General features: G+C 57.0%; 1 protein-coding gene across 6 annotated transcripts in view; it reads left to right on the top strand.

Annotated features, from left to right (window-relative positions):
• Window positions 1-16,432, top strand: part of BANP (BTG3 associated nuclear protein) — a 127,705-nt gene that overhangs the window by 60,389 nt on the left and 50,884 nt on the right. For all 6 annotated transcript variants that reach the window (XM_081806249.1, XM_081806250.1, XM_081806251.1 and 3 more), the window contains 3 exons: window positions 3,013-3,252; window positions 11,321-11,488; window positions 15,892-16,022. In XM_081806249.1, the coding sequence (XP_081662375.1) occupies window positions 3,013-3,252; window positions 11,321-11,488; window positions 15,892-16,022 (539 nt within the window). The remainder of the gene's footprint in view (window positions 1-3,012; window positions 3,253-11,320; window positions 11,489-15,891; window positions 16,023-16,432) is intronic.

Genomic DNA, 16,432 nt, shown 5'->3' with positions numbered 1-16,432 from the left:
GTAGCCACATCAGTGGCCATGTGTGTCCTCTCTCACCCCCCCAACACACATGTCCCCTACCCGTCAGTTCTCAGCACAGATGGGGTCACTCCTCTGTCCTTCCTTCCTCCTTCCCCTACTTGCTTTGTGGCTTGACTGCGGCAGGTGGAGGGAAGTCTTTCCACTCTGTGTGGTGTACTGAAGACTGGGTTCACTGAGGGTTCACATCCTGAGCATTAGACCCAGTGCCTGGCATAGAATTGCCCAGTAAGTATTTGTAGATAAATCAGTAAATACCCTAGAGGTTGGAGCTGTTTTGACAGTCCAGATAGGACCTGGGGACAGCCCCCGCAAGTCCCCCCACATCTGCATTTAGATCACTCGTCCGTTTTGTTTTTCTTTACGTAGGCTAAACGTAGTAGTAGCTGATGTTCAGAAACACGCGTCTACGGAGCCATGTGCTCATGGCACCATCTCTTCACTCGTAAAGGCCTGATGTTTCTCAGAAATGGTAGTGCTTCCTCGTGGCTTATTCTCAGTCGCAAAAATCAGATTGGTGATTTGTTTTCTGTCCTTAGCTAAAGCTGGGAGCGTAGCCTCAAACCCCCTAAGCAGTACTCCCAACCGCCAGTCGGCCCCTAATGGGCAACGTGCTCATCTTGACGGGGCTGCTGAGCCTCGCCTGATGTTCATGCAGATCTCATGATTCGGGAAGCTCAACCGGGAGAGGCTCCCCGTGAAGGGGGCAGGGTGTGTGAGTCACAGATGGGCTAGCTACTTGCTCTGCTCCAGGCCTTTGGCAAAGCAGGGCAGGGCTGGCCGCCCCTTTGTGGGGACCTCTTCCTGTGCGCGGAGATCGGAGTGTAAACATCTCGACATTTCAAAATAAAGCTCGTGCTCTCACGATCTTGAAGCTGGGATGGCCTGGCCATGGCGTGACCTAGCAGCGCACTTGACAGAAAGCCGGTGTCTCTCTCACACCCCAGCCGCGCAGGGGGAGGTCTCATCTCTCCGTGTTAGCACCCCTGCTCTCCTGCGGTGGCCTCTTCACGCAGTGATGCTCTCACACCTTCCCTGGCTGCAGTGTCAGAAGAGATGGTGGGGAAGCGGCCAAGTTTCCTAGCGGAACTGATGGTTCTCTTGGTTTGTGATCCTAAGTGGGGTTTCCTTCTGCCGGAGGTTGAGGCTCCTTTGAGTTGGTGTTTGTTTGTTTGACGACCACGGAGCCCTTTCACATGCAGACTGGGCCACTCCGATGGCTGGAGGCTGTTACACGGAGATGGAATCCGTGGTCCTCCGTGATCAAGCAAAGCCAAGCCCTTCGCTCCGGGCCTTGCTTGGAAGCCAGGGGCTGGCTGTGAGCGTGGTCTCCACCTCACGGTGTCCTCCCCGTCTCCCACGGGGAGCTGGCGAGGTGCCCGTGGATCTGCGGCCGGCACGCCCCGGGTAGAGAGGTTTCTTCCGCGCCACTGCCTGCCCCCTTCTCTCTGCACGTCAGCGTTGTGCCTGTCTCACGATCATCGCTGTGGCCCTGCCGGAGGCAGAGAGTGTGGGGATCCTTCCCCACCCGAATGCTGAGCTCTGGGTGTTTGCATTTGATGTCACCCTTGAGAAAGCCAAAGTTTGGGGCATGTCGTGATTTTCAGTTTGCAGAGGCAGAGCCTGGAGTTGCTTGCACAGGAGGCCCTCCTCCCAGAATGTTCTCCTTTGGGAAATGGCCAGAGATTAGACTAGGCAGCTAGACAAAGGAGACCTGGAAGACTGACTCTAAAAGTGGCCGGTGTGTGTGGCACCCTGTGGACCAGCGCCTGTTTCCAGACAAGTTCAAGAATGAGGGGTCCACGCCCACAGAGCACGCAGCCCCTTGGCGACCCTGCTGCTCCTGGGTACCCTGTTCCTGCAGTCAAGCAAGGCTGGGGGGTTTTCATTCTGTAAGTAGTACATTCGAGATTTTAGAAGGACAGACGGTGCATTTCTCACGGTTAGGGAAGGCACGTGCGCAGGGAGCGAAGGGTCACAAGACCAGCAAAGAGATGACAGTGCTCTGAGCCGGAAGTTAGAAGGTGCTTTCAACTGAGACTTCCCAGTGCCTCTGAGAGGTCAAAGGAGGGAGGGGAGCAGGGCGGGGAGGGGTCCACAGAGCAGGACAGGGAGACTCCTGTCCTCAGGGAAGGACTCTGCAGCGAGAAGGACAGTATGGGCCCGTCAGCACACCCCTGGAGCCCTCTGTCCGTGCGGGGCCACGCCACCGAAATCCCCTGTCTCCCTCAGGACGTGCCTGGCTTCCAAGTGCTTTTCTCAGAGCGGTTCCAAGGGGAGGCTTGAGTGACAGAGTTGTGTGTGGGTTCTCGTGGTTCCAGAGGCAGATGCTGTCCATGTGGCCATCCTGCTGCTGAGGGCCTCCAGATTCAGGGTCAGGACCTGAAGGAGCCTCCCCAGTCCCTGACTCTAGTACTCCGAGACCACCCTTGTTTGCTGCCCGTCCAGATGCCGGCAAACTGGAAACAAACCCAGTTTTCATAAGTTGTGAAGAGAATCTGTTGTTTGAGGCTAGCGCTCGTTTGGTGTTGCCTCCTTGGACACACAGGCCCGTGCGGGGGGTGTGGGCAGCATCCTCGGCTGGCCCTGCAGGGCCTTCTGTTACCAGACTTGTGAGGGCCGTGGATAGGCCTGTCTCCCTGGCCGCAGACTGGCCAGCAGGGCAGGGCGCTCTGCCTTCCATTTACTTTTCGCCGAGTTAGCGAGGCAAGCCTCGCCCGTGGAAGCCGGTCTGGAAAGCAGAAGAGTGTTTCCAGGCTCCGTGCATCCCTCTGAGATGGGTCGGTGGAAGCCAAGGCGGCCCTTGTGGGAACGATGTGCTGGTTTCTGTTCATCACATGTCCTTTGTGACCCTGGGGGTCGCCCCCGTGCTCCCGGCCACGTTTTGGGAGTTGGGGGAGCCGTTCGCCGGCGGCCTCCGTGGAGCGTATTTGAGCTGCGCAGCGGGCACTCGGGTTCGTGCGCTTAGCTGAGACTGCCTCTTCTCTCTCGCAGAGGACTACCCCAACGGCACGTGGCTGGGCGACGAGAACAACCCCGAGATGCGGGTGCGCTGCGCCATCATCCCGTCCGACATGCTGCACATCAGTACCAACTGCCGCACTGCTGAGAAGATGGCGCTGACGCTGCTGGACTACCTCTTCCATCGGGAGGTGCAGGCCGTGTCCAACCTCTCGGGCCAGGGCAAGCACGGCAAGAAGCAGCTCGACCCCCTCACCATCTACGGCATCCGGTGTAAGTGTGGCCCTCCTCTTTCCCGCCCCTCCCTTGGTGCCTGGTCAGAGGTCGGGGTCCTACAAGGTGGCGATTCGGGGCTGAGTCCGGACCTGCGCTCGGGGCTGGAGCATCTCCCTTAGTAAGTGCCGCTGGTCCTGCTGTGGGAAAGACACGGGGGGCGCGGCCCTTTCAGACCCTGGCCTCACCGGTCCTCAGGCCGCTCTGGAGGCCGGGGAGGGGCAGAGCCAGAGCCGACCTCTGCCCTCCGCTGACCGCGGCCTTTCCTGGGCTTCCCTGTGGCACGAGCAGGGTGCCGCCCGCCTCCTCCCTTTCAGACAGGGCTGCCTGTTTGTGGGCCGACCTCCCCGACCGTGGCCAGCAGGTCTCATGGTCCTGGTCCTGATGTCCCCACAGCCTTTTGGCTTTCCTCCTCTTTGCAGAGTGCCCCACAGTCAAATCAGTCATCCCTGTGTCCTGTTGGTGACATTTCAGGGGTGCAGGTGGCCCACGACCTTCGCAGCAGCACCCGCGTGCCTCTCACCCCTGGGCTTGTCCACTCCACAGAGCCGGTCTGCTTCCGGGAGTGACACGAAGCAGACAGACTCTAACACGAGGGCCGGGTAGCACTGTGTGAGACCCAGGTTCAGGAGACCCACTGTGGTTGAATATCAAGTTTAAGTCTGATCTAGCAAAAGGGGGAAAGTGAGTCACCCCGAGGTCACCGTCTCAGAGCAGAGAAGGGCGCTGTCCCGTCGGAAAGAGCCTTGTTTGTCACAGGAAACTCTCTGACGTTGGTCCGTGAGCCTTCTGTCAGGAACAGAGAGAGGCTGGCTTTTCCCGTAATTATTGTAAACTAGCAGGAATATTTTTTTATGTGGCCACTTACACTGAGTTTTGATTAAAACTGAGGGTTTCCTACTGACTGCAGAGATTTCTGGCAGTTGCTGAGGCACGAACCCAGCTCCCTGCTCACACTAGAGTGGCTCGTCATCCTGGTGTCCCCATTTCGTGGCCCCGGGCGTTCTGCCATGCCCATCTGATCTGCCGGGGGGGTCTATCCCAGATGCTGAGGTTCCTCTCGGGTCTCTTCTGAGGGACCGTTCGTGTGAGCAGCTGACAGGAGCCCTTTGGGTGGGGACAGCGGTTCAGGGATGAACGTTTTTGCGGGGAGGCCACAGCAGTAGACATGTCTGACTCCGTGGGCCACCGCGTCTCTTGTGACCGCTCAGCTCTGGAAGCAGCCAGAGACAAGACAGACAGGCCTGGCTGTGTTCCAACAGAACGTGATTTTTAAATGCAGGCAGCGGGCTGCTGCTATCTGTCAGCCCTGCTCTGGAGCGTGAGGCCGGCTGGGATGCGCCGCTCGGGCCTGTGGAGGAGGCACGTGCTGTGCATGCAGCCTGAGGGCACGCGGTTGTGTGTTGACAGGACGCCCCGTGCGGGAGGTGTGTGGAGATGAGCGAGAGTCTCCGCGTGCGGTCAGGTGTTTGTGAATGGCCACGGCCCTGACAGCGTGGGCGCGCTGGGCTCTGGGGGGCGGGCGGCTCTTCCCGTGGAGAGTTGGGGGCTCCTAGAACCGGAAGCTGGAGGGTGGTTGCCCCTCATTTGGAGACATAGCTCAGAGCATCAGTCCAAGGAGTAGGGGCTCCCTGCACATGGGCTGGGACATGGGGTCCTCAGGCAGCGGCTTGGAGAAGGTTCTGGAGAGGGGGTGGGGAAGCCAGGCAGGGTGGTGCTCTGAGGAGAAGCACACGGTGATGGGGCCGACGTACTGGAGCCCAGGGAGTCCATGTGGGGGAACATGCTGCATTGAGCAGACAGCCCAGTCCTGTTTCTGTGTGTGGACCGGTCGGCCCACCTGTGAGCCCTCCTCCATCGGGGAAGCGTGAGCTGAGCATCTCTCCTAGTGGCTCAGCAAGGGAGCATCGGTTTCCCCGGGCTCTGCGGGTTTCAGGGCGTGGCCCCCCCGGCTCCAGAGCAGTTGGGCTTGCTGGCTGTGCTCACTAGCCATGGCACCCTGTGCACCATGCCAACTGGGCCGAAGCCCCCGGCAGGTAACGCCCCGCAGGTGTTGCAGCCCCCCTAGGAGGCCTCTGGCCGTGCGCTCCTGGGGGATGGAAGAGCGCCGGTGTCTGCCCCCAAGGTGACCGGTCCCCCCGAGATGCGTGCGTAGCGCCGGCTTTGAAACCGAGCTCTGGGGAGGGAAGGTCTTGGGCAGTCTTCAGGGAGACTGAAGGACGGGCGGTGTCTTAGCGGGGCTGTGTTGGGAGACTAAAGTGGGGGTACAGCCCAGGTCTGCACAGTGGAAGCAGCGGGGCGCAGATAGAGTCCAGGGATTCTGGACACAAGAGCAAGGCCTGGCTGAACAGAAACTCAGAAGGTCAGCATTATCACTGTGCGCTGTGGAAGACCGTCCACTTTCTGTGTAGCAGATGACTCATTTACTTGCATGCTCGGCGGAGCTACGAGCTGAACGGCTGTATTTGCATTGCAGCCAAGTGCCAGGGCCCTGTGAGTGTGTTGGTGGGAGACCGGGCCGCCCACGTATTCTCGTGGGGGCCCAGGGAGGGCACAAGGGTTCTGGGTGGCAGGCTGTCCAGGGGCTGGTGGGGAGCTGCTCTGGACAGCTGCCTTGTGTGAGCAGCCAAACTTGGTCCTGTTTCTTTCCCACGCGGGGCAAGGCCTGTGGGTCCTTGAAGTGGCGGGGCTCCTGACCCAGAGTGCACACATTTGCTCTCTCAGGCGCAGTTTGCAAAGAACGAAGACGTATCTTTTAGAAAGGAGATCACGGGAACCGAGAGGGACTGTCCACAGGGAGCGCTCCCCAGGAAGCGGGGCCTGCCCTCCCCGAGCTTCCATCCCTCCAGTCAGGCCGCGGTTGAGAGGGCAGGCGGGCAGTCGCGGCGGCGGGTAGCAGCCGGTGCCCTGGCATGGGCTGTCTAACGGTGGCTCCGAGCTTGCGGCCTACCTGCCCCTTCGTCGTGTGCGCCCTGTGCCCGCAGTCTCCCGGCAAAAGGAGCAGAAGGGTGCTGGGTCAGGGCCCGCTGCGCTGGTGAGAGTTGTGCCTGTGGTGGTGCTCGGCGGCTTTACCGTGGACAGGCTGCTGTGTCCTCGACAGCAGGGGCCGTCAGGACGTGACATTCACAGTAGGTGGCGTCCGGCGTCTCCGTCTGGAAGCAGGGAGCGGCTGTCGGGGGCCCGGGCAGGAGAGCGGAGCCCCCCGTCCAGTCGCACACACCCTTGCCTGCAGCTTCCCCGAAGCCCCGAATAGCGGGGTCCTGGGGTGAGGAAGCACAGGCAGGAGCGGGTTTGAGTCACGACTTCGGAGTGCGAACCGTGGGACTCCGGGCCAGTGCCCTTGCCCCTCGCTCCTACGCGGAGAGCGGCCCCCCAGGGCTGCCGGGTAGCGCCTGTGGCCTGTGCTACCCACAGCCAGTGGCCCCCTGGTGATGTCATCTCCCCCACTCCTGTCCCAGTCTCACTGGGGAAAAAATTAGCATTTTGAAACGTACCGTAGGCTGGGTTTCTAAGAACTGCCTTTTTCATGAGGAAGGAGGGTCTCCTGAGAGGGAGAAATGGGGCGTAAGCTATTCCACGAGGAGCGCGTTTGCTTTTCCGGGTGTGCGCTTCTTTCCGGCTCCCGAGGAGTGACGGCTTCCCCCAGATTTGGGTAAGTTGACCATGTAGTTTGTGTGCTCGATGCGTAGGTAAGCACATCACCGTAACTTTACAAATTGGTAACATTTTCCTGAGGGAAGTCACCCAGGAATGCAAGCACTTGATTTTCTCCCCTCGAGTTGAGAATATGGCCGTTGTTCTTGGGTTCACGGTCGCGGGTCCCAGCAGCCTGTGCTTAGAGCTGGACAGGCTGTTAAGACGTGGCAGCTGCCAGGAAGGGGATGAAAGCGCATTTGGTTGGACAGCCCCGGCCCTCGGAAGGCATCTGGGAAGCCTGCAGACGTGGAGGGGAGATCCTGTGAGGCCCCCGAGCCCTTGGCCCAGACTCGAGCCCTGCTCTCACAGAGGACTGCAGTCAGCCCCTTGTGTGCCATCAGCCGCCCCGAGAGAAGGCGCTGTTCTGTGAGGGCGCGGCGGTGGCAGAGGCCGGCCGGCTCTTACCTGTGAGCGCAGGCCCGCGTCCTGGTGCCGCTGCGGGCTGCAGGCTGCAGGAACGTCCTGGGGCGGCTGCAACAAGCATGGCACCCTGGGGGGCTTACCGCAGCAGGAGCTGACCCTGTCAGCCCCGGAGGCTGGAAGTCTGCACCCACGGTGTGGGCAGGGCCACGCTCCCTCCGGAGGGCCGGGGGTGACTCTCTGCCCCTCCCAGCTTCTGCTGGTGCCTGGGAGTCTGTGCCGGCGCCGCTCTCCTCGCTGCCTGTTGGCACTCGCCTGTCCCCTCCCTGGGGGATGTTTCTCTTCCGTCCTTATAAGGACACCAGTCATGTTGGACTGAGAGCCCACTGTGCTCCTCGTGTGACCTCATCTTAATCACATCTGCAGAGACCCTGTCTCCAGGGCAGGTCACGTTCTGAGGTCCTGGGGAGGACGTGCATTTTGGGGGACAGTTCCCAGTGCCTAGGGCCGGGTCCTTTGGGACTTGCTAACCAAATGTAGTGGTGCCTCACACAGCTTCTCTGGGGGTACCCGGCACGTGGGTTTGGGAACGCTGCGGGGCTGGGAGGCAGGCTGCTCGGCACAGCTGAGAGACGGGTGGTGCCCTTGCTCACAGGTCACCCGGACACAGGGCCGTGGGGAGGCCCTCAGGCTCTTCTCCCTTCGTGCTTCTCCGCTGTCGGGGAGCTTCTCCTGCTTGGGGGGTGGGGCTCCCCGGCTCTGAGGCCGGGACACCAGATACACACAGTGCATGGAGACACTCCGGCTGGTGCCCCTCACTCGGGGGCCGAAGATTCTGCTGCTTTTCTGGGTCAGTCATTATCAAGACTCAGTTTAGGAAATAAATTTCTGGCACTCAGTTTTCTGATTTTCTTTGTCCTTGAACTTGAGATTACGTTAACAGTGATAGTGTTTTTCATTCCTCTGTGTATGATAAGCCCCATGCCACCCACCAAGGACGTGAGATTACCAGCTTTGTTCCTTTTTCCCCCAGTGAGTCTCAGCCCCTCCGCGGGGCTCACTGTTGCAGAGCCGGGAGTCTGGTCTTAGGGTTCGAACCACTAGTGTCAGGATGGGCATTCCGGGAAGTGGGAAGGCGGTGAACGGTGATGGAGCTTCGGATCTTTGGCGGGTGGCCAGACAGCTTGCCCGGGACGCAGTGGGAGCAGGCTCGGAGGGGCAGTCTTTTGGGGGGCGGCTGAGGGGCTTGCCTGCTGAACACTGTCCTCCAAGATGGTGAGGGGACAAGTGGCTCGCCTTGCAGATGACCCGAACCCCACGGCTGCCTGAGGACCCCGTGTGCTGGGGCAGCGCCCTGGGCACGGCCTTCCGGTTGCTGTGTGTCCTGCCTGGGGCAGCCGCGGTGGCAGCTTCGTGGAGGGAGGCCAGGAGAGCAGAGGCGCCGGGTCTCCTGCGCGTGCCCGGGCCAGCGGGCGCCGTGCAGGGCAGAGCGGGGAGGGAGGTGCCCTGGGGTCTGTGTGGCCACTTCTGCTCTGCTTGGTTGGGTGCCGGGAGGCCTGGATTTCAGGACCGTTTCTCACTCCTAACTGATAATCGGACAGGAACTGAAGCTCGGGGATTGGCATTCCTACTTCATGAGGTTTTCTTGGAAGCATCAGCTAACGTAAGAGAGAAGTGAAAAAACAGTGTGAAAAAACAGTTAAATTCAAAGTAAGTTTTCTATCCCTCATTATTAAGGTTTCTCCTCCACCGCCCATTAAGCTGAGGTTGCTCGGTGCTGTCAGAAAAGACGAGTTTTTGGGAAAGTCAGAGGAAGCAGCAGTTTCACGGGCCTGTAGGACCTCAGGTCCCCAGGCCGCCTCCTTACAAGCTCAGGAGGGCAGAGCTGAGGCCTGGGTGGCCTTCCTCCCGTGCCCCCAAGCCCGCTGGGCTCCTTCCGCGTGGCTGGGGAGGGGCACAGTGGCTGTGCCGCCAGGTGTCCTGGCGGCTGGCTGTTGGAAGGAGTATGTAACGTGAGGTTTTAGGAGGATTAGAAATGGATAACGTGTAACTGTAGGAATGTGTTTTTTCTTCAAAGGCTGTAAGCCACATTTGAACTGGCAAATTGGTTTTTACGGAGTTGAATGTAAATAGTAACATTTTTGCTTATTTCTTAGATTTATACACCTGTGTGTGTTGTAGATACTCATTTCTGTTCCTAACAAGTTTCTAAAATTTCAGACCGTGTCATTAATCCCTGGGGGCCTTGGGAAGGTTTCTCCCTGAGTGTGACGGTGTGAGGACAGGGGGATGGGGGAGAATATTCCTCCTCGCTGAAGCGCGTCCCTGGAGGGCCTTCTGAGGCCCGTGGCTGCCGTTTTCCCTTGTCTTGGAGAGCACCACTGTGTGACTGCAGCCGGGCACTGGGCTCCTGTCACCAGAGTTGGTAGCTAGCCCAGAACATTGTGAGTCGGCCCCGCACTCAAGGTCACACGGGGCACGTGGCAACTGCTCAGTAATTATTGATTACTGATCTGTGGTTACTTTAGAGAGGACCTGAAAATCAGAAAGCAAAGAATTGGCCACTTCATATGTGTATTTCCTTTTCTGCATGAGGATTACAAAGTGCTGCTGAAATGACCTTGGATTATTTTTCTTTCTGATTCTGTAAATCCTGCTCCCCAGCCCAATTCCTTTTGGTCTGGGTTACAGAAATTTTGGTCGTTATATTTAGAGTCAGATTGGTCTTAAGCACACGCAAAGCCAAGAAGTGTCTTTCCAAGAGAAAAGAAACTTGACACTTCTATAGAATTTAGGAAAAGAAGCACTCCGTCTGGTGATTATCTCTGCGTGGGGGTCTCAGTGGGAGGAGGTTTTAGGGATCAGGCGTCAATTAAACTCTCAGCGGACAGTGTAAACACGGTTCTTCTAGCAGTCAAAACAGATTGTTGTTCACCTCCATTTCTTTATTATTAAAATTCTGAATTCCGTTCATTTTCCCTTTGATCAGTGAAGTTTCACGAGCCGGCTTGAGAAGAGGTCCCCACGTTGACCAGTGTTTCTTGCCAGTGCTCGTGGTCCTGACTTTCTGTTGACTTGGCCCAGAGAAGAGGTGAAGTGTCTAGTGAGGGTCTCTATCTGCCAGCCACTCTTCGGTGACCTCCCTGATCCCCGATTTCCTCGTTGATGGGGGGGGGTCTCTGGATGCCGAGCAGCATGTCCTGAGAGGGCTCTGTCGTGGAAGTGGTGAACACACGTGGGCGTCAGTAAGGTGCTCCGTGGCAAGGCTGTGTGCACCTCTGGCCAGCAGCGGAGTGGAGGAGATGCCCTCCCACGGGGTGTGCAGGGCTCTCGGGAATGAAGAATTACGTGCCTTTTGGGAGTTTTCCTCCAGACCGAGTCACAGAAGCCAGCCTCAGACTCGGGCGGTGACGGCAGAATATCATCACATGAATTGTGACCAGCATTTAGTCCGCTGGTGCTGGGGCATCTGCCGTGTGCCCGGGTGTGGGGGCTCTTGGCACACCAAACACAGTAAATATGTCGGTTCTCTGAGATGCTGGAGAGGTGGCTGGCAGTGCAGGTGGGGGGACTCGGGGTCCGACGGGCTGGTTAAGGGCAGGGTCGCTGAGGTCGTGTCTGAGCAAAGGCTTAGGAGAGTGGGGGACAGCTGCAGGCACTGAGGCCCAGGAGGAGGCAAGCTGGGGCTTGGAAACAGGGCTCCGACAGAGTCATGGGCCCCAGTTCTGTTCTCCGCATTCGGGACATAACGTGCCCCGTGTGCAGTGCGAGCAGACAGAGTTGAGTGTGGGCGTCCTGGAGGCTTGTGGGGGCCCAGCACCCAGCTCGTCGCCGTGTGTACCGGTCAGCAGCATAACAGTTAAACAAGTGGAAAGAGTTCAGAAGGTCACAGGTGTGTCTGTAGGGGAGGCGCTCAGGCCCGTCCCGTTTCTATGTTCAAGCGGCTCCCAGACAGCCAGGATGCAAGGGGAGGCCTGCGGCTCACGGTCCTTTAATTCGGGTGTGCTTTCAGGTCACCTCTTCTACAAGTTTGGAATCACAGAATCTGACTGGTATCGAATCAAGCAGAGCATCGACTCCAAGTGTCGGACAGCCTGGCGACGGAAACAGCGAGGCCAGAGCCTGGCCGTCAAGAGCTTCTCGAGGAGAACACCATCGTCATCTTCGTACAGCGCTTCAGGTATGCTTTGTCTGGCGGCCCAGAGTTCACACCGGGGGACTCGGGGGGAGCCGTCCAGAGTGAGCCAGCCGGTGGGAAGCCCCGTTCTGCGCGTCCCCTGCGGGGTGAGTTACCTCAGGCCCGCCGCTGGGGGCCCTCGTCTGCCGCCCTGGGAGTGTTGCGGACGGAGGGCTTGGGGAGCAGGGCCTTGGCGTTGTCCTGATGCTGCTTGCGTTTCAAAGCGGGACGGTGGCGGCTGCGGTGGCGAGCGGCTGTGTTGTGTCCTCGAGCCGAGCTCGTTGAGCCGAGTGCTGGGGTTTGTGTGGGGACGGCAGATGGACGGGGGGCCCGTGCGGACTCGCGGTGCTCGTGACTACTGTTGTGAGTGTAGCATGTTAGTTACACTTACCCGCAAGAGAATGGGGACCTTCTAGACTCGCCTTTGAGGCATTGTTGGAGGACTGGTTTTTCCTGAGGAAAATGTTCGCTAGGAACGACAGTGTGATTTTAGTATTGCTTTCCACCCAGCACATCTGAAAATATCTTAACAAAAATATTAAAAACAAAGTCACCACAGCGGTGCCCTTGGTGACGGCTGCTAGAACCTGAGGCCCTGACCGCGGCTGGGGTCTGGGTCCCAGGGCAGCTCGGTCAGGGCTGCCAGGAACACCTGTTCCGAAGCACAGTGGTGACCGGGTCGCCGGAAATCCTTGTAGGGTTTTGTCTTTGCGAGGCGACCTCAGGAAGCAGCCTTACTCCGGTCGTTTTGGGAGTAACTTGCCAGTAGTTCCCGAAGATGTTAGGTGGCCACACACATTGTGCCCCAAAGCCATGCTTCTGTGAGCGGCTGCCCTGAAGAGTCTCCTAGTGAGGAATCTAGGCCTTTCTGTTAGGATGAACCGTTCTGTCTCGGGAACTTAGGGAGGTAGCCGCTGGGGGACACGCAGGAGTGGCCACTGCTTGAAGAAGTAGGCTGCCTCTTTGGGTCCTGGGACGGCAGGCGTCGGCACCTGGGCTCATGGAGGTGGCTTCAGGCAGGACGGGCTTTATCATTCCCACCCTGGGGTCCAGGTGGCCGAGCACAGAGCTGGACCCACGGTTGGCCCTCCCTGCGTGTCCCGAATGCACGAGGAGGAATGGCAGAATGGGGCTTTCTCCATGGACACAGCACCTGCCCGTCTCCGGAGCTGCTCACGAGGCCTCGTGGCCCTGGGGAATTGTGTTTAGTTCTGATTCAGATTTAGTACGTCCAGACCTGCAAGTCCGTGTTTCCAAGTAGCAAGTGATGCCCTCAAGCTGGACCACACTAGGCTGTGGGAGCAGTTACGTCTGGTCGGTGGTTGGGTTGTGGGGCCGGCCAACCCTGACCCTGCTTCTCACTCCGATTGGAGACCTGGGTGGTCTTTACCACCCACTCAGGTTTGAGCTCTGTTGTGTGCTTGGTGAATTTATGACGTTTCATGCTTATTTATTAGGAATTGTTCGTTTCTCTTCCAGTTATTAGTGTTTCTTTCAACTGAATGACAGTAATTCCGTTTAACGAGAGTTGAGTTTCTTCAGTTGTTTCTTTGTTTACACATATGTCAGTATTTCTTCTAAGATGCTCTGGGTTTGAGTAACTCTCTGGTGCAGTTGTTCTCTTGGGGATGGTGAGTAGCCACCATGTGAGCGCCTGTTCAGTGCCCGTGTGTCCTGGGCAGGCTTGGCATGTGGGGACGTGAGCCCGGGGTCCCAGGACGTGCTGTTTGGAATAGACCATGTCCATTGACGCACAACAGGACACAGCGGCACATCTCGTGGGCCCGCCCGAGTCCCGGCTCCTTCCTCAGGAGCACGCCACACTTGTGCCCAGGTGGCAGGGCTGTCCCTGTCCCACACAGCCTTGCCGCCTCCGCCGAGGTCTCTCTGCCCCGGTGTGTGTCTAGGGAGGCCCGAGACTGCGTTTCTGCGTTGCTACACCCAGTCTCACCCCTGCTCCCCAGTCTCAACAAGGGCCGCTTCCTGCACAGTCTGCTCTCAGCCACAGGCTTCCTGCTGAGCGCTGGAATTGAATTTCTGAGACAAACACAAAACGTGTTTTTTTCTTTTATCAAACTTTTAAAAAAATACGTGGCTTTTTTTTTTTAATGATTTATTTACTTACTTGAGTATGAGAGCGGGGGTGAGGGGGAGAGAAGATGGAGAGAGAGAAACTTAAGCGGACTCCATGCTGAGTGCAGAGCCTGGTGAGCAGCTCGATCCCTTGACCCTGAGATTGGGACCCTGAGCTCACGACCTGAGCCAAAACCGAGAGTTGGACACTTAACTGACTGCGCCACCCAGGTGCCCCTAAAAAGTCCACGGCTTTGTACATTTCTGTTGCTGTCATTGTTTCTGATTTTATTGTGCTGCGTACTTGACTAAAATCGGATAAAGCAAAGGAGGTGGTTAGCTAGAGGGCCTCTGGTTTCTGTCCTTGCCCTGAACGCATACTCCCAGTCTTCCAAGGCAAATCTGAGATGGTGACAGAAATAATCCAGGACAATTCCTGGGTTCTCGGCTCAATTTGGAATGGGTAGTGATTCCAGCTGGGTCTGCCTTGTTTACTTTTGAATTAGCAGACAAAAAAAAAAGAACTTGCAAATACGTGCTATTAAGGAAATTCTGAGCCCAGGCTCCTCTGTTTAAAGGTGAATTAGTGCTGTCGCTGTGAGCAAAGACTGGATGTTCACAAAGTCGGTTTGTTAAAACATTGGTATTACACTCCCCTCTGGCCACATGTGAACTTTTGCATGTGCTTGAGTGGAAGACGGCTGCATGTCCTACTGGTGATGCTGCGCACGCCCCGCAGGCCTCATCAGTGAGCTGAGGGCCTCTCGCGGCTGTCTGCGCAGTGCCCAGTCATTTGGACTTCAGAGAACCAGCCCTCTGTGTGTGCAGCCACCCCTCCTCTGGATGCGGAGACGAGGGGGGCCCTCGGAGCGGCCCGCCTTTCTGGACTTCAGAGAACCAGCCCTCTGTGTGTGCAGCCACCCCTCCTCTGGATGCGGAGACGAGGGGGGCCCTCGGAGCGGCCCGCCTTTCTGATGCGTGCTCTGGCCGCGGGCGCTGCGGTCTGGAACCTTGGGCAGTCTCAGCACTGCCAGCTCCCGAGCGTCCTTGATCACAGACAAGGAACCAGCACGGTGTTCTGCACCGGACTTTGATGTCAGCACAGATTATGAGACATGGATTTAAACTGGTCTTCCCACTGAGTGACCGTAGGGAGCCACTGATTCATTGGTAGATTCAGTAATTTGAATCTCATACCCACATGTCCTGTCTTCTGCGGTTTCTTTAGAGCCTTGGGGACTGCCGTTCTTCCTGTATTTTTGAACCATTTGAGAATGGCAAGATCAGTTGATTTTTATTAGCACTAGAGCAGAAATATTGGGGAACCTATTTGATTATGTAATTCTTACTGACTAGCAGAGTGGACTTTAGATGTTTTGGTCGCATACTGTCTTTAAGAGGTTAGAAAATGTGTATTCTTCCATGCATATTTTTAAGTTGACATTTTAAAACGTTGACAGCTAAAATTTTTCATTATACTTTGAAATAGAAAAAGATGTAACTTCTGACATAATGCAGGTGTTAACATTTTCACATACCATGTTACTTTTTCAAACCTATTCAGTGGAATGTATATGTCATGTCAATTTAATGCCCACCATTAAGCTGTTAAAAAATACACAAAGAGCTTTTGTTGGGTAAGCAGACATTTTACATCTTTCTTTCTTCTCCTTCCATCCACTTCTCACTGAATCTCATCCTACTGTGATGTGTGTTTACATTTTCTTACTATCAATCCACCATAATTGCAGAAAATTGTACACACAAAATCAGAATGTTTTTTGGAGGCCTTAATGTTCTACGTGTTTAAGAAAATTCTATTAAGATATCCTTAGAACTGAAATTAATATGCAACACGTCAACACGGTGTCTATTTTGAATTAAAGGAAGTAAAGTTTTATTGGAAATGTATCTTTAAAGAAGTGGATGGGGATTTTCTTCCTCCCTAGTGAGTTTAATTATCCATGAACGAGTATTACAGCTGGTGTAAAGCGGACTATTATCAGCTTTATTCCTGTTTTCATTTTTGCTGATAAATCCGGAGCCACTTCATTTAACAAATGGATGAGAATGCTCTGCATCTGAATAGTCAGTCCTTCAGGTCTTTCTGTCCACAGGTCCGAAATCTCCATTCCCTAGCACTTAGAACTAATGATGCGTACCGAACGCGTGGCTCCTCCGTCCGGACTTGTCGACTAGAGTCTAGGAAGGGGCGGTTTCCTTTCCTCTCTGTGGGGATGTGGGGCAGGGGAGGGAGGGAACCCAGAGGCGGGCACGCGGCTGGTCTGGTCTGCCTCTGGCTGGTTGCTAAGGCCTTCTGTGCTTCCCCGCAGAGACCGTGATGAGCACACCGCCCCCCGCCAGTGAGATGCCACAGCCCCCACCACAGGCCCTGCACTACGCCCTGGCCAACGCCCAGCAGGTCCAGATCCACCAGATCGGAGAGGACGGACAGGTCCAAGTAGTATGTTCCCTTCTCGTTAGTCCGCCTCCATGAAGGCGGGGGCGGGGCGGGCTGGGGCAGGGGCATGGCCAGTGGGGGGGTCCCGCCCAGCGTCGCCTGCGTTTCCGGGGCCTGCCGTGGTTGCTTGGGGTCGGCGTGCCCTTCTGAAGTGGAAGTAGTCGGGTGCCAGCTTGCATTTTCAAATGCGGGCAGCTCCCGCAGGGCTGTGCCTGTCAGTGACCCCTCATGGCTCCCCTGTCCGTGCCGCCCTGGGGGCCGCTGTCTGCCCTGAGGGTCAGGCCGTTCTGCCGTCCCTGCTTCTGCCTGTCCTCCTTCCTCCCGGGAGGCATTGTAGGTGCCCCGAAGCATGGGCACCCTCCCACCGAGGGAAGAAAAAGGAGTTTCCTTCTGGGGTCAGTAGAGAGTGAGCA

Source organism: Leptonychotes weddellii, chromosome 16, assembly GCF_054177405.1.
Source record: "Leptonychotes weddellii isolate Sample4059 chromosome 16, ASM5417740v2, whole genome shotgun sequence".
NCBI lineage: Eukaryota > Metazoa > Chordata > Mammalia > Carnivora > Phocidae > Leptonychotes > Leptonychotes weddellii.
This window is presented reverse-complemented; position numbering and strand designations above follow the sequence as displayed.